Consider the following 17685-nt stretch of genomic DNA (forward strand, 5'->3'; position numbering starts at 1 on the left):
GCACGTTTGTCTTCCTCACTCTGCTGACTAAAAACGCGTACAGGTTCTCACAAAGATAGAAGTTCAAGAACACACACACGCACGTGTTTGTATTGCTATCCCTACACACACACACACACACACACACACACACACACACACGTTTGTGTCATTATTTTTGTGAGGACCGTTCACTGCCATAATGCTGTCCCCAGCCTCTCACCCTTAACTTAACCATAAAACATATAACTAACCTTAACCAGGACACTGAACCAGACTTGTGCCCAAATAAAATATCCTTCTTTTACTGAGGTTTTAACCCTCTAAACCCTCACAAAGCAAAATGTCCTCACTAATTCTTGAGGTAGCTTGGTACTTACAGGTATGCCAAAACATGCCAACACACACACACACACAGACGAAAATGTGTCTCAGAAGATTTGTCTGTGACAGATTCAAAATGAGTTTCAATTGATGCAGTGCATTATGGGACTTGAAGTGTCAATAGTGGGAGAGACTTCGTAGAGAAACATCGAAGCCATGTCACAGGCATGTGTCATTCTCTCTTGAGTTATTCATCCCTGGTTAGCGCCATTAAATGAACACTGAACTTTAGCTGTTTTTCTGGTCAACATTTCCCCACACAGGGACAAAAGTCCATTCACTTTGAGTGAAAATGCGGAACTCAATGATAAAGGAAATAAAAAATGAAAATGAATCTGACGCACTAACAGCACAACAGACACAACATCAGGGACCTCACACAGAGTCGAACATTCACAGAGTTACACAGGGAAGATGGGTAATAAGGGGCAGAAATTGTTCTTCACTCTGCGCCTTTTCAATCTCTGTAAAATGTAAGATGAAATGTTGGCATTTCCTCCCAGTCACTTTTGCCCGGCGATCTTTTCTCAGAGAGCAGGAGTCTCTAGTCACATATGCTGTCTGAGCAGGTCTTGCAATCCTGACAAAAGGCCTGGCAATAATCTCAGATTAAACCTGTCGCCAGGCAACAACGGGACTAAAGTCCCACATCTACTGATGGCAAGTGTATGATGGGCATCGCTTTGGTCCTTTGATCTTTGATCTGTCTTTGAGAGACAGAGATGATTCAGGGGACAGTAAGAGAGGATTTCGTAATCCTACCTCCTACCATCTAATATTTTTTTGACTACAAGTCGATTTTTTAAAATAATGAATAATAGTAAGTAGTAAGTAATAAATAATATTAAGTAATAAATAAAGCACCACATCATCAAGCAGTACTGATTAAATTATCTATTTAAAAACGTGAACAAAAAAAACCCTATGATATAAAGTATTTGAAATGAAGCGTGACTATTTCTAATCCAGGAAATTCAGGATGTCTGTGACCTACCGGTGGCGCCATTGCTGCATATGACTGGACACAGCAGACCACGTTTTACTCCAGTTAATTCAATTAACTGGAGTAAAAATAAAAGCGCACAGTAAAATAAAGCTTGTCGGGATATGTGGTGCTACTGACGGGACTAAATGGAGAGTTTGTGAAAGTTTTATTTTTGACCTCTGGGATGAATTCGTGACACTCAGTGGGAAGAACAAGAGTGGTTTGTGAAAAGTATTCTTGCCTGTGAAGCCACTCTTCCAGACCAGAAGGGAAAAGTGTCCTTAGAGATGTTATCAACCAACACTCTTTAATCACAGAGCTCAATTTTAATACACAGTTACGAAAAGAGGAAGTATCAATCAATAATTCTTTCATTTCCTCTGAGAAATATCCACTTCTGTTGTTCTGTCTTCACCTGTTGGAGATGAGGTGAATTATATTTGGACTATGTGAGGAATGAAATGTTAAACTTCATTCAACTCTTCCACACTTCATTGTCATCAGACACTAAAATGGCTCCCAGAGAGTTTTGAGAAACTTCAGTATGTTGACATTTGGGGAGTCACTTCCTCATTTGAACCCTGTGTCTTTATAAGGCACTTGCTTTTGCGTCCAGTATTCAGCCACCCAGACGCACTGAAACACACACACTCAGACAAACATGGGAAACTTTGCTGCCAACGAGGGAGTCTCCGTCTTTGTTATTGTGAGTTTTTCAAAAGTCTTGATGTACTTTGTGCTTGTGTTCAGAATCTAGAGAGGGAATTTTTGCTATTACATAGGAGGTATTTTAATAAAATAGAATGGATGTTAGAGAAAATCTGAGCAGTCACTAGTTGTCTCCTGCTTTTCCTGCAATAAGATTGAATGTTTGCATGCAAGTTAAGGTTTGGTGTTGATTTCATGGATAAATACATCTATCATTAACATCTAGAATATTCATCTGAAAATGCTTGACAGCAATGTTTTGAATGGACGTATGAAAAAATATACAATACCCTCAACATTGTAGGTTACAGACGATGAACTCATGCTCATAATCTGAATATAAATGTGCTTATCTGCCAAATCAACAATTAAAATACAAATTTGAAGACTTTTATTGCATATATTAATATTAGTTGCAATTTATTGATGACAATAACTTTTTGTTTTTATTTAATTTATGTATAAAATTACATGAAATCTGAGATTATAATATGAATGTAAGACAAAAATAGAATAAATGAAACACAATCACACCTTCATTTAATGAGAATACATGTGGTTCATGCGTAGAGGGCCATGTGTTAAATCTGAGGTGACAGTAAGACTCAAACAATCCAGTTTGTTTTACTATAAGTAAAGTGCTATGGTTCCCCAGAGAACACACGGCAGATTAAAGACTGAGTGCTTCTCTTCTCTTAGCTGGTGTGGCTCGGGATCAACATCTTCCTGTTTGTCCACTTTTACATGGCTTTTCTGGTCAAGAGATGGTTCTACACTCGAGTGCTGCTTGGGGTAAGACACACACCAACAAACGTTTTTATCTGTTTTCACTTCCTTCAACACCAAAATGACACGCTGGGAAGTGTTGCGGCTTACATGTCTGTTTCCCAGCATGCCTTGTCGTGGGCTCGCGCTCCGGCCGCCTGTCTCAACTTCAACTGCATGTTGATCCTTCTGCCGGTGTGCAGGAACCTGCTGTCCTTCCTGAGAGGATCCATCCAGGTAAAACCTGACCCATTTTGCCGCATCTCCTCAAGGTCCCACCCCTGACTGGACTCCTTCCTTCAGTACTGCAGCCGCTCAGCTGCTCGCCAGCTGGACAGAAACCTGACGTTTCACAAGCTGGTGGCATACATGATCGCCTTCCACACAGGTACCGCAGCCACGTGTGCCGGAGCTGTGCCTGTTTGTGTGACAGAGGCTTTGCTTCCTCATTTCACAGCGGTCCACATCATCGCCCACCTGTTCAACTTTGAGTATTTCATGGACGCTCAGCTAAACCAGAACAGAAGCCTGCTGACCTTTGTTCTGTCGGATATTGGCAATGAAAACGTATCGTTTCTCAACCCTATCAGGAGCAATGCTACGGTCAGTCAACACGCCACGCAAACTCACATTAATGCTGTAGAAACATACAGGTGAACCAGCAGCAACCTACCGATAACCACAGCAGAACCTGTTGTGCTAGATGTTCTAACAAAGGGGAAAACATCAGGTCACCGATTGCATCATACTCTCTGTGACATTTCATATTTTGAACTTTCTCATAATGGCGTCGCTCTTCCTCCTGCTGTGACCAGTCACCCGAGGAGCCGCGCATGTTGTGAACTGCTTTTGAAATGTGGGAACACATATTTTCTTCGGAAGCAGAACCCCACCATTGTGATGTTCACGACCATCGCTGGACTCACTGGTGTGGTCATCACGCTGGCGCTCATCCTCATCATCACATCTTCCATGGAGGTCATCCGGAGGTCATATTTCGAGGTGTTCTGGTACACACACCACTTATTCGTCATCTTCTTCATCGGACTGGTGTTTCACGGTTTTGGGTACAACTTTTTTTTTTCTTTTCTTAAAAAAACAACACATCGCAGATCACCCGCTCTTATACGTCTGTGTTTTTCCCAGTCGTATTGTTCGAGGGCAAACTCCAGCCAGCCTCATATCAAACAACCCTGATGTCTGTGCAGACCAGTTTGAAGACTGGGGCAAGAACGATTCCTTCTGTGCCGAGCCGGTGTTTGCTGGAAACCCTCCGATGGTACGGCATCGGCATCATGAACATCAACCACGGCTTCACTTGCTCTTTCTTTTCTCTCCTACAGACGTGGAAGTGGGTTATTGGACCCATGATTCTGTATGTCTGTGAGAGGCTGGTCCGGATTTATCGCTCGCACCAGAAAGTCGTCATCACTAAGGTGAGAACCGTACTGTGCAGGGGCTGCAGCCTCAGCAGGTCAGCTACCTTACAAGTCGAAAAGTCCGAGAGCAATGTTGTTTGAAAAGTGCTGCAACGATCTACGTCTTCTAGGATCCATGAATATTAAGGGAACAAAACGTTAGACGGAGTCGAAGGTCGCCTTTGCTTATAACTAAAGGTGACCTTCATTAGAAAAACGTTACCTACTTATAATTATTCAATCGTGATGACATGAGCCATCTGCACACCAGGTTAAACATCAGGGTGGAAGTGATGCAGAGTTGAGTTGACTCCACAAAGTGCACAGTACGACACATTTCGTCCTGAAACTTTATACATGTTTCTGTCCTTCAGCTCAAACTCATTTCTGATGATGACATCACATAATGTTGCTGCACCTGGACTTGGTTATGTTACCTGTCATTCATTGAAATGCCCCTGTTGAAGTCCCGTCCCACTTATAGCACGAGAGAACTTAACTCTGCTGGTGGACTCTCAGGTGGTGATGCACCCGTCCAAGACTCTGGAGCTGCAGATGAAGAGGAAAGGCTTCCACATGGAGGTGGGCCAGTACGTCTTCATCCAGTGTCCGTCCGTCTCCCGGCTGGAGTGGCACCCCTTCACTCTAACCTCGGCCCCTGAGGAAGACTACTTCAGTGCCCACATCCGCATCGTGGGAGACTGGACTCAGAAGCTCTATGAGGCGTGTGGTGGAGATAAAGATGAGCCCCAGGAGGCCTGGAAACTGCCCAAGTACGACAAAGCAGTAAAAAGTGTTCTCCTCAGTTCATGCCCTTTACGTGTTGAGTGATGAGAATTGTGTGACTCACGAGGCAAACGGCATCAACACTTTGTTCACGGTTACACAACAAGCACAGGCCTTTCTCAACAGGAAGAGCTTTGTCTCAACACACTGCAACATCCTCGAGCATCGCAAACTCAAGCTCTTCCAACAGCAGACCACCATACATGTCCACCCTCATGACACTCACTCATTTACTAATGTGAATGTTCCTCACCAGAGAAAATATTCATATGTGAGCTTTTGCATTTGACTGTCAGGGTGGCCATCGATGGACCCTTCGGTACTGCCAGTGAGGATGTGTTTCGATACGAGGTGGTCATGCTGGTTGGAGCAGGGATCGGTGTCACTCCCTTCGCTTCCATTCTGAAATCAGTTTGGTACAAACGCATCCAGAACAACCAGGACGTCTTCACCAAGAAGGTACAATTGCTTGACAAGTGTAGGAATGAGGAGGCTGAAAATACTTTCATACGTCATCGATTATTGATCATAGTGATTATCCGTGAGAGTATGTGGTCCTTTGGGATCAGTATGAGACTCAGAAATATACTCAGCTGTTGGGCAGCAGATCACAAAATATTCTTAACAAGATTTTTTTACTTCTAGCAAGAAAAAGATTTAAAATTAAAAATAACTGTTGAAAAGTGCAAGTCTAAACTGAAGAACATCCCTCACAGTAAGTATCCCAATGTAAATTTAGAAATTGATACTCAGACTTAGGGAGTCAACTGGCCTCATGTGACCTTTGAGTCGCACAATGCTCACCCGGGTCATGTGACATTAAAGCCTGAAATGTTGTGGCACTGTGTTCACCAACGATCCCTGTCTGTGTGCACGGCTGCAGATCTACTTCTACTGGTTGTGTCCTGAGACCCAAGCCTTCGAGTGGTTCGCTGACCTGCTGCAGTTCCTGGAGCAGCAGATGGCAGAGAAGGGGATGCCCGACTTCCTCAGCTACAACATCTACCTCACTCGCTGGAAGGACAAGGAGGTAGGAGCCTCCTGCGGCGCACCGCCTGTGACGTCAAACTCATGTCTGTCTCTGTCAGGCTGCATACTTCCGGGTCCAGTATGAGGCGGAGAACGATCCCATCACAGGCCTCAAACAAAAGACACTTTACGGAAAACCTAACTGGGACAACGAGTTCACGACCATCGCATCGGCTCACCAGGGGTGAGATCATGTGGCTGCCAGGCTGAACGCATATATATATATATATATATATATATATATATATATATATATATATATATATATATATATATATATATATATATATATATATATATATATATATATATACACACACACATATATACATAAATATATATATTCGATTAAAAGATTAATCTAGTTAATTAGAGCATTTCTGATTAATTAATCTCAATTAATCGCAGTTTAATGGTATAAGAATATTTGCCACAAGAAGCCACATTTTTCAATTTGAATGAATTTGGTATATTACTGAATCAAATGATGGACCCATACATACATTCAAACAACAAAATATTGTTTATTTTGCATCAGTTTGACAATGGCACAATAAATCTCGATGGTGGTTATATTCAAGTTTTTATATCACCTTATTAAAACTAAAGCTCTTTTAATGTCTTCAAAATATTTGGATAAGAATTTCAATTTTAGAAAAATTTCAAGTACATTCAGAGTAGTGGAAACCCTGGCCATTGTGTAGTGAAAAACCTCCCTGAACAAAAGCAAACAGATGCTTTTGTTTGCTTTTGTTTAGGGATTCCTCCATGTTTGTTGTTGTTGTTATCATCCTAGCTGCCACGTGTCTTGTGCATCAGTGTGATCAGTGGACCAGGAACTCCTGCACTTACAAAGGTTCCCTGTCGTCTGGAGAGCAAACTGTTAAATTAAATTACAATTTTTTTATTTAATTTATTTTAATTATAATTAATATCGTAATAACGTTAATAATGTATAACAAGTATAACAATAATGTAATAACGAGAACACACAGAGTTAACAATACCAATGTCGAGTATCTAATAATCTCTTAGTGGCAACACTGCAACAACAAAGAAAAAGATCGAAACTTCACTGAATAGCAACAGTCTGACGCTAACTTCTTGGATGACAGTCCCTTCTATTGCAGATTTCAGAGTCCTGTGGGAAACATTAAATGACTTCAGAGGCATGAATGCCACGACACCCATGATACTAAGTAATACACTATAAATAGGGCAGCTTCCAGTTCCTTGCATGAAATGCACTTTAGGCTGTGACCGGTTCATTTTCATATTTAGCATTGAAAAATGTGAAAACTTTTTTCTCTGTGTTGTTGGAGGTGACAGCACCCAATGCTCTGTTGTTTGTGTCTGTTTAGAGCCAAAGTGGGAGTCTTCCTGTGTGGACCGCCTCAGCTGGGCAAGGCTCTGGAGAAGCAGTGCTTGTCTCATTCCGAGTCTAACGTCAAGTTCATTTTCAACAAAGAAAACTTCTGATCTCGCTCTTGGGTTTAAGTAAACGCTCTTGCACAAAGTGGCCATTTCACTCTGTGGGTTTCTTTGGAGACTCACCCTTCTGCTTTTTGCTTTCATCACCAGGGGAAAACCAACTTTACAGTTTCTACACTTTCTATTGTAAAAAAAAATGTTTCACTTCTGCTTCACAGGATGCTCTCTGCTTGTAATATCATGGTTTTTAGTGTCTCTTTCTTTAGATTATCTTGGCTTCTGACAGACTTTGGGTTTCCAGTTTTAACATGTGGCAGACAAACAGAGCTGTAATAAACATATATTCTTTTGATCAAATCAAGTCCTTATATAACTTGCAAACATTCAACATTTAGATATGAACCTTATTTTAGTCTATATTTAAAAGTTAAGACCAATAAAAGCCATTTTCAATAAAACAACATTGGCCTTGACGTGTGACTAATTTGTGGACAATCATCGGACATGTCTTAACATATAATTTTTACGGCAACAAAAATATTTCGCATGCATAAAAAAAACACATAATCTCAACAGATATAGAAGAGCTTTGGCACCATCTGGTGTTCACAATTACAGCTGCATCTCTAATGTCTCCTGCGCGATGGCAATGGCAAAAACACTGACCGGGCAGTATATTGTGTTGTTATCCCATTTGACTGTGAAACCTCTTGCAATGATAAAAAACAAAAAGTCCCGTTAAGCTCTGAGTGATCAAAGCACTTGACCACACAAACGCCCGGTTCATCTACGACGCGATTCAGTCGGTATTAATTGCGCATGCGTGTTACTCTCCAACGTCAGTATCAAGCTACATAAACGTTTGTTACGGATTAAATTTATTATAACTTTATTACAAACATCATGGGCCAAAAAACATAAATACACAACGCCTTTCAGATAATAAAAAATGAAACATGTTTCAAGATAGAAAAGTGCAAAATAGTGCAATAAATATTTAAACACGCACACACTCACACACGTTTGTATTGCTTTGCCTGTGGGGACATTGTAAGGTTTCTCATTGCCATAATGCTTTCCCCAGCCTCTCACCCTTAACCGAACCAATACTTCTGATTCTGACTTCTGATTTTTAAAGACTTCATCCAAAAACAGGTTTGGACCTTTGGGGACCGGCAGAGGTTCCCACGAGGACAGTGTTTTGTCAAGAATTCGTCCCCACGAGGCAGTATAAACAAGTCCCCAACAAGAAAATTAAAACTCACACAGGTTCTGACAAAGACAGAAATACGCACGCGCACACACACACACGCGCACGCACACGCACACACGCACACACACACACACACACACACACACACACACACACACACACACACACACACACACACACACACACACACACACACCGAGTGAAGTGTCACTGACAGAGGAAATATAGTGGTTAGTGCAGAGGCGCTTAAACAATTCAGGCTCAATGATCATCCAGCGATCAGAGGAGGCTGCAGGCTCCAGAGCGGGTGTGTGATGGCCGAACTCCAGTTGTGGGAGGTTTTATGGCTTGTTCGTCTCCAGTCTCTGATCGGATGTAACTCGACGTAGCAGAGTCAGTCGGTGCTGGCTCCGTTTGCTCTGCTGTGCTGGTGTGGTTTAGCTCAGGACCATTGCTCTGCTTGGACCGGGAGAGCCGTCTGAAGAAAGACATCTAGGCAGAGGCGAGACATCTAAGTCACTGCTCAGCCATGAGCACACATGAGAGTCATACCTTCTTGCTTCCGTGCTGGATCCTGGATCCGTCATTTGTTTCCACGGTTGTAGCATTGATGTTTGTGTCACCGTTGGTGCCGGTGTCGTGCTGCTGTTCTGTGGGAGAGTGTTCCGACCATTTGTCAGTCCAAAGCCCGTAGCTCAGTTATGTATGAAAACACCATCCCCATTTACATCTGGTTGTCCAAACATCTCCATGTCTCTTCTTGATTTTCATCCCTGTCTGTCCCTTTCTTCCAGCCCTGTGTGCTCCACCATTCTTACTCTCCTACTATTCGTCTTCTCTTGCTCCCCTCACTCACCTCCCCAGTAGATCCCCCTCTCGCCTCCTCGCTCCTGGTCATTCTGTTCTTCTCCATACTTTGTCTGTAGCCCTCAGGTCCACCTGCATGCTTGCTCACATCTTCTCTGCTAGTTTACATTCTTCCTTCCCGCTTAACCGTCACCTTCTTCTCTCCACATCCGCTCCAGTCAGAGAAACACATTTTTTCTGCTCCTCCTCACCTTCTGTATTTTTGTCCGACAGATTCTCCTCTTTTCTTTCATCCACTGACGTGGTCTCACCACTCTTCTCTTCCTCTTTCTCATCCTTCTTCTCTCCATCGCTGTTGGTGTCCTCTACATCATCATCATCATCATCATCATCCTCATCATCCTCATCGTTGTCCACATCCTCATCTTCACAGTCATCTTCAGTCCTGTCCTCATTTTTACTCCCATCCGAAGGAAGACCTGCATAGCCCTGGAGGAAGGAATGCCGAAAACAGGTTTGATGTTAAATGAGGGAGAGGAAACAATAAATGGAAATAATATATCAAAGCACAATAGGATGCCACTTGTTTTGCTCCTACAAATATGAGAAGCAGTGTGAGTTTGGAGTTGAAGGGTTACCCAGATGGAAGGAAGGGTAGTATCTCTAGGAGCACAGGGATACTGGGAAAAGCTACGATCGCTGGAGATAAACAACAAGGGGAAACTATGGGGGACTCCACAGGAATGCACAGCTAAAGGATGCAGCCTGGTGTCTGAGGAACAGCAGGTATCGGGATAGTGGATTAACAAGAAGAGGCCTCACCATCTTTCACATCAACCGAACGGCTCCACTGCTCAGACATGGTCAAAGCAATGGCAACAATCCAACAAAGAGATGGGTTTGGAATGTACGCTGGCACATTTTAACATTCTTGTGAAGGACGTACAACGATATTTTCGGTGAACTCGTAAATGATATGCACGTATCTGATTCCCAAAACTTGCTGATGCAACACAATTCTCTATCCATTTTGACAACACAAATGAGTATACGAAACCAACAAGAACAAATAAATAAATATGAAATTGACTTTAATAGAAAAGAACACAGAAGAATGCACACACCATGATAACATGTCACATTTTGCCATCTGAGTCACAGCTACGCTTTGGAGCACATGAGAAGTAAATGGGACCTTCTGAGTTCCTCCACAGGCTGATGGTCTGATACGTCAGTCTCACGATCATGACTGATGTGTTGCTGCTTCTTTTTCCAACAACCAGGTTGGTGGTTCACTTGAGGTGAAGGTACTGAGGTAAGACATCGTCCCAGAACTCCTCCTCCTCCGCCTGACCTTTGGCACCAGACCGTTGTTTACTCCTGGATGAACTTTTGAAATTTTGTCTTCGGGTGACTGCAGACTTCTTCTTCTTGACATCTTCCTCACTTTCACTTTTTTCATCCTCCTCCTCCTCCTCATCCCCCTCACTATCCTCATCATCTTCTTCTTCTTCCTCCTCATCTTCTTCCTCTTCCTCCTCCTCCTCCTCTTCTTCTTCTTCTTCCTCCTCCTCTTCTTCTTCTTCTTCCTCCTCCTCCTCGTCCTCTTCATTTCCGTCCTCTTCCTCCTCATCTGCCTCATCTTCTTCTTCCTCCTCCTCCTCTTCTTCTTCTTCTTCATCTTCATCCTCTTCTTCTCCCTCACTTTCCTCCTCGTCCTCTTCTTCCTCCTCCTCCTCGTCCTCAGATTCTTCTTCCTCTTCTTCTTCCTCCATTTCCTCTTCATTTTGATCTTCTTCCTCCTCCTCCTCACTTTCTTCTTGCTCCTGCTCCTCATCTTCAGCTTCATCTTCACTGTCTTCCTCCTCTGTCCCATCTTCTTTCCCACTCTCACTTCCAGCCTCTTCACTACTGGCACCATCTGCACTACTCTGCTTCTCCTCCTCCTCCACGGCTGCGCTACTATCCTCCTGTTCCTCTTCCTCATCTTCCTCCTCACTGCCCTCCTCATCCTCACTTTCCTCCTCTCTGCTTTCAGACATGTGACTAGATTCTGTATCCTCATCTCCCTCCTCAACCTTCTCTTGTTCACCTTTTTTCTGTGTCTTTTCTCCACCCTTTTCGCTTTCTGAGTGTGCTTGAACACTGTCTTCTTCCTCACTGCTTCTGGCTTCATCACTCCCGTCTTCCTCATCCTCATCACCCTCACCACCCTGCTGGTCAGCTCCAAATTCATTATTATGTGTTTGGTTTCCCTCCTCTGTGTCGTCCTCTGCCTCACTAACATCTGCACTTGTCCTTTGCTCTTCCTCTGTCTTCTTCTTACTTTCCATCTTGTCAGTGTTCTCCTCTTCACTGGTGAAACTGCCTGCAGCAGGAATTATGTTTATACTGGGCCCAGATTTGTTGTTGAGTTCAGCTGACCGGGAATGTGATGCACTGTCATGAATGGGAGCTCGGCTGCTCTCTGATGGAGAGTTAAAATGACTCAGTGACGCCACCTGTTGAACCAAAGTTGCTCCGGCAGCGAGTGCAGCCGCTCCTCCGGCTAGCATACTGAGCTTTGAGCTCAAAGATTCTGATGTCTCTAGATCATCGTCTTTATGTTTCCCCAGGGGTCCTGTAGTGGAGTGTGGCTGCTCTTTTTGAACACGTTTAACAGCTGAGCTAACAGCAATTGGTTTACTTTTGAAGCGCTTCCCCTCAGATGACCTCGCTCCATCTTGAGAACGGGTCATCTTGCTAAAATCCTTGCTCTGCTTATGGTCCATTCTCTTGCTAAGTTCTGTTTTTCGCTCTGTTCTTCGTGCAAATCCCACACTGGGAGGTGCTGGTTTCTTCAGCTGCTTCTGACTTGTCACGTTTTCTTTGTTACGTTGCAACTTTCTCAGTGAGCTCTGTGAGCTACTCTGAGCTTCACTGGCGCTAGTTGATGAAACTTGCCTCTTTGCCAAATTTTGTTTCTGTTTTTGGCTCTTACCAGGCATCTTCTTTTCCACAGTAAGACAGCAGAATGGGTGAAAAAAATGCAAAAAGAAAATAATAAATGAAATTATAGTAATAATCCTCATATTTAAAGCAAATAAAAGACCAGAAAATAAAGGGAGGAATTAGAGAGAGAATTGGCCAACGCAGTGGTCAATTACATTTTATTATTATTTATTCATTATTTCATGTTTTTGTTTCCCCACTCACATGGCCTTCCTAAATTTTTCCACCGGTTTCACCAAATTCTTGACTACGATGTTAGCAAATAAAGCCTATGTTTTCCAAATCACATTACTTAGAATTACATTCATTCATCGAGCTCATCCAAGACAGAGGACAGAGACACCAAGAAGTGTGTTTCTTTTGATGAGGTTAGTATAGAATAAGATAAAATGTCTTAGTATTTACCATTGTACATTTTTATTTATGTGACTCCATCTTTAAAAACTTTTTTTTGTTTTGTAGAAACTGTAAAATGCATCAAATCATTCGTACATGATTTCAGTAAAAGCAGAAATGTACCTTGTGGACAGGTGAGAGCGAGAGGCTTTTATCTGCAGGGTCCAACTTCATCACGTGGGTCTGACAAAGAAAAAAAAGGATCCGTTCAAAGGTTGGATTGTTTCATTCCAAGCACAGTTTTCTCTCACCATGTTGAGAAAGTCGCTTGTTTCTCCAAAGTCTTTGACACTTTCACTGTCTGTCAAAGTTTCAATGTCTTCTGCAAATGAGCGGAGAAAGACAGATACAGTAAGGTCAGGTCAAATGTTCATGTCTTCACTGCTAACTACTGCTTGTTTTGAGACCCATGTGTTGAAGATGTGAAGTGGCAAAGGGCACATTTACCCTTGGGGAGCGAGTGAGTTATGGCATTGAGTGTCTTCCTGCTCTTAGGCTGGGGACGAGTCCTGCTGGAAGGAATTGGCTGGAGCAGTGATGAAGAGTCTGTGTTTTGGAGTGACCGGAACATGGGCCCAAACTGATCTGGAGAGCGTTCCTGTTATGAAAACACTTATCAGTCTCTACATGTTTGAACAAACAAAATGAGAAACAAATAGACCCACTCGCTCCCTGCGACGCACGCGGGCAGAGATGCTTCTCTGCAAGGTGGATGACTTAGATGTGCCGTCCAGCAGCTCAACGTACGGACGCTCCAAAACGTCCTCTGCCACATCGTCATCTTCCAGAGTAACACAGGAGTCAGGATCCCGAGGACAAGCCAGGACCACCATGTGACAGCCACCACATACAGCCTGCACCGTGAAAGAGACACCATAAACGGTGCTAGTTCAGATGCTTTCATCTCTACAGTAATGTCACAAATTGAATTCACCTGGAAAAAACAAAAACAAAAAAAGGTTCACAGAAGCTGAGGTCATAGAGTTGGACATACTTGCGCAATCTGATATTGCAGGAATCTCGAACACAGAGTCGGCTTGAACTGGTTGGTGAAGTTTTCTTCACCCAGCCCAAGTTTACCATGTCGACCATCTCCAAACGTGTAGAGCAATCCACCATCTGAAACACAGAAGAGGAGGACTGTGAAAAGTGGGGCGAGTGAGGGTCATGGTGAGATGCTGCGATAGACTTTATCTTACAGATAAAGTTGATGAATTGTCCAAAATGTAACTTATGAAATGTGGGTTGTTGGCTTCCATGTTGTTTTAGTTAGATGTGAAAATAAGGGCCTCTTTACTTATAGAGGGACAAACATCTTCCATTCTGTTTTGGAGGACCTTCGGGATCCCTAATAATTTGCCATTAATACATGTGGTACATTATTATGGACCCACAAAAATGAAAATTACAAAACTTTCTACACGTAATTTTATTAGGTGTCTTTATTGAAAATGTGCCAGGGAGCATATTTTGGGCAAGAAAATATTCTTCTGAGGCCCAGGTGAGGCACACAGCAGAGGGTCAAGAAGGTGTAAACATGTATCTGTACCTGTGACGACAGCTGTATGGTTCTCACCACACGCCACCTGCTGAACTCTGCCCTTCCTGAAGTGATCGATCTGCCTCGGCATCCTTGACTCAAAGATGAAGGTCCCATGCCCGAGCTGACCGAACTGTCCCAGTCCAAAAGAGTAGATGCCATCCTCTGAAAGATGTGCTGAGTGTTGTTACTGTTTTTAAGAGTCGGCCAACATGCTGATTCATCAATAACGTGGTTCACCTGTGAGCGCCACTGTGTGGCCACCACCACATGCTACTTGGGTCACCGGATCTGTGATTCCCTTCACTATCTGAGGTACTTTGTGTCCGCTCAGTTGATCAGTGCCCAGACCTAGTTTTCCACTGTCACGCTCACCAAATGTATAAAGAGCGCCCTCCACTGGTGAGAATGAGAGAGAAACAGAGTGAGATATATTAGATTTTTGTTATTATGCCAAATAACTATGGCATATTTTTGATGCCATAGTTATTTGAAAAAAGAATTGGCCACATATCTAAAAGACTAATTGTTAGGGAATTTGACTTTAAATTTTGATTAATTCCAGTATAAGATGATGCTTTTGACACAGATAATGCAGGTAAATTTGTGTATTTATGATGATGAACATTGTAGATTTACCATATCACCCAGTGATGTCGTAACCAAACTAAAAAAAACGCTCGTGCAAACCTCTGACAAGCAGCTTCAGTCCTCCCCCAAAACATCTACGATACTGTATAGGAGATTATATGAGTTTGCAATGATGGTTTAAAATAAAAAACACGTTTAAGCTTATGAGTACAGATTGACCTAAAATTGGATCATTCCAACAAATATTTTAATGCAATTATGATTCATTAAACGAAAACGAATTTGATTATTTTAATCTTGCCCCACCTCTTGTAATAGAAAGAAAATAACGACAAAGTAACAGTTATTACCTGTTACAAAAGCAGAGTGGTAATAACCACAAGACACCCAGCGGATGGATTGTCCCACACTCACTTCATGTGGCACAGAGACTTGACTCTCCTTCCCCAGGCCCAGCTGACCCTCACCATTGTCACCCCACATGTAGAGCTTGCCTCGCTCTGACAAGGTGAATATAAAAAGCGATGCAAAGGAGAAACAAATCAAATAGGTTTGAGAGCAATAAAGAAAACCAACATGGTCAGCTTTGAAAAAAGAAGCAAAAATCAATTGTCATAAATACATTTTCAAAATATCTTTTCAATTCAATTCAAGTATGACTACTGTGTCCGAATGTTAGCGGTATGTCGCATGCAGCTCAATCGGCACAACAACCAATGAAATGACACTGGGGCTCACCGGTGAGAGCGGCTGAGGTGTTGGAGCCTGCTGCAAGCATTGCCACTGGACCACATGAATCAAAAAAGTTGATTCTTTGGAATGATGTTCTCTCATCACAGTCGCCGAGTCCCAGCTGACCTTCATTGTTCCCACCAGTGGCATACACGTTACCGTGTGCTGCGTGAGTAAACAAGCATTAGAATGAGACCTCCATCTATTCATGTTAAGGGGTATGTTCAGTGTGATGCCCACCGGTTGAGATGAGGGTGTGATTCCTTCCACATGCTACTAGAGAAACTTTTTCACTTTTGAGAGCTGAAAATATTACACAAAATAAAAACAACTGTGAGCAAACCTGGCAATTTTGTTGTTCTGGGTTCTCATTTGTTAATAGCTATTGACATCATGCAGTGAGGTTAAGTCTATAATGTTGCAATAATACTCTGATTCACCTTCTGAGAACGACAACAGAAACAACGTCACAAGAGTAGTTCAATACTAAACTAGATGAAGTTGTTTTTACAACTACTTAAGCGGTTTTTACAATATGTATTATGCAGTTGAGCTTATTGCGAACAGGTCCTGAAAATCCACTGATACAAGGATTGTGGTAAACCTCCATATTATGAGAGGAGTAATCTGCTATGTTATCAAAATAAGCATCGCACCTTTGACACAGGTAGGTTTGTTGACAGTGACTTTGGATCCCAGACCAAGCTGACCCCAGTTGTTGCTTCCAAACATGAATAGTTTTCCATTTTCTATCAAGAAACAGACACAAAAACGGAGCATGCATCTTCAGAGTACCACGATAAGCATGTTTGACAACAGGCTGTGTGTCTTCTCACCGGTTATCAGAGCGGTATGTTCATCTCCACACGACACTTTCAAGGGAACGTCGTTTTTAAGCCAGAATTTACTGGGGATGTTGTCGGCGAATTTACTTTTTCCAAATGTGAACACTGCACCAGAGTCTGCAAAATATTATATATGTATAGATACAGAATAAACAAAAAACGTCGGCCCCACGCCACGCCAAATCCATGTACATAAAATAAGAACTTAAAATATGGTGAATATAAAATACGAAACATTGTGCTAAGCTAGTTTTAAGCGTGTGAGACGCTACCGTAGCTAGCTTGCTAAATGAAGCTCCTCGAACTGACGACTTGAAGCTAAAAATAAAATGTAGCCAAAAATTAACATCATATGTGAAACGACGACACACCTGGCACTTCGTCTTCGTCCTCTTTCGACATCTCTATATGAGTTTAATCCGCTTTTCTTGGGGTCGCGGAGGAGCTGGTACCCTCCTCTGCGACTCAAACAACCCGGAAATAAACAAGGCATCTCCTAGGTGACCGTCACGTGACAATTAAAGGCACATGAACGCATGTTGTTTTTGTTAAAACATTAGACAAGAACATACTGCACATAGACACATACATCTTCAGTTCACCACCGCTTAGCGCTGAATTCAATAAATATCCTCGTAGAGATTGCTCATTCATGTTTAATTTGGAAGCAATAACTGCCTCACTAAAACTGTTCGTTTCTGGAAGAAGGTAAAGAAGATGCATCAAAATGCCATTAAAGAGGAGTTAAAAACACAAAAAATGACCTTGTTTAACAACATTTTATTTTCAAAAAATAAATATATTTATATTTTTGTTCACACTTAACAGACAACATAAAATTACAATTCTGATAACAATTCAGAGAAAACCTTCTCCTAACTTGATGCTTAAATATTATTATTATTATTATTATAAGTTATGCTTAGATTATTCAACAATACATCATTAAATCGTATTTGCACACAATTTACAGAGACACTTAAAATAGCACTCCATGTGCTAACTGATAGTAAACTGATAACTTGGTTAAAGATGCTTCCAAATAAATATATTGTTTGATTTATTACTCTGGTCACATATGATTT

General features: G+C 42.2%; 2 protein-coding genes across 4 annotated transcripts; one reads left to right on the forward strand and one right to left on the reverse strand.

Annotated features, from left to right (window-relative positions):
* The first annotated feature begins 1937 nt into the window (after nt 1–1937).
* Nucleotides 1938–7943, forward strand: LOC128771973 (cytochrome b-245 heavy chain). The gene is made up of 13 exons (XM_053887912.1): nt 1938–2054; nt 2756–2848; nt 2948–3058; nt 3125–3209; nt 3279–3424; nt 3707–3888; nt 3968–4100; nt 4165–4257; nt 4759–5012; nt 5322–5484; nt 5909–6055; nt 6114–6238; nt 7416–7943. Exons 1-13 carry the CDS (start codon nt 2010–2012, stop codon nt 7531–7533), a joined length of 1695 nt encoding a protein of 564 aa, XP_053743887.1. The 5' UTR covers nt 1938–2009; the 3' UTR covers nt 7534–7943.
* A 1905-nt stretch (nt 7944–9848) lies between these two features.
* Nucleotides 9849–17095, reverse strand: rpgrb (retinitis pigmentosa GTPase regulator b). Of its 3 annotated transcripts, none has more exons than XM_053887890.1 (15): nt 16972–17095; nt 16592–16717; nt 16412–16504; nt 15996–16058; nt 15762–15920; nt 15374–15523; nt 14673–14831; nt 14442–14597; nt 13887–14011; nt 13558–13746; nt 13340–13490; nt 13144–13214; nt 13016–13075; nt 10328–12492; nt 9849–9994 (listed from the first exon to the last, which is right to left on the reverse strand). In XM_053887890.1, exons 1-14 carry the CDS (start codon nt 17000–17002, stop codon nt 10798–10800), a joined length of 3228 nt encoding a protein of 1075 aa, XP_053743865.1. In that variant the 5' UTR covers nt 17003–17095; the 3' UTR covers nt 9849–9994; nt 10328–10797. The 3 variants fall into 3 exon arrangements, with proteins under 3 accessions (XP_053743865.1, XP_053743855.1, XP_053743875.1); XM_053887880.1 differs by having other exon boundaries at nt 10328–12495; XM_053887900.1 differs by lacking the exons at nt 15996–16058; nt 16412–16504; nt 16592–16717; nt 16972–17095 and having other exon boundaries at nt 10328–12495; nt 15438–15523; nt 15762–15825.
* Nucleotides 17096–17685: the final 590 nt, after the last annotated feature.

The sequence above is a fragment of the Synchiropus splendidus genome, chromosome 1 (assembly GCF_027744825.2).
Source record: "Synchiropus splendidus isolate RoL2022-P1 chromosome 1, RoL_Sspl_1.0, whole genome shotgun sequence".
Taxonomy (NCBI): domain Eukaryota; kingdom Metazoa; phylum Chordata; class Actinopteri; order Syngnathiformes; family Callionymidae; genus Synchiropus; species Synchiropus splendidus.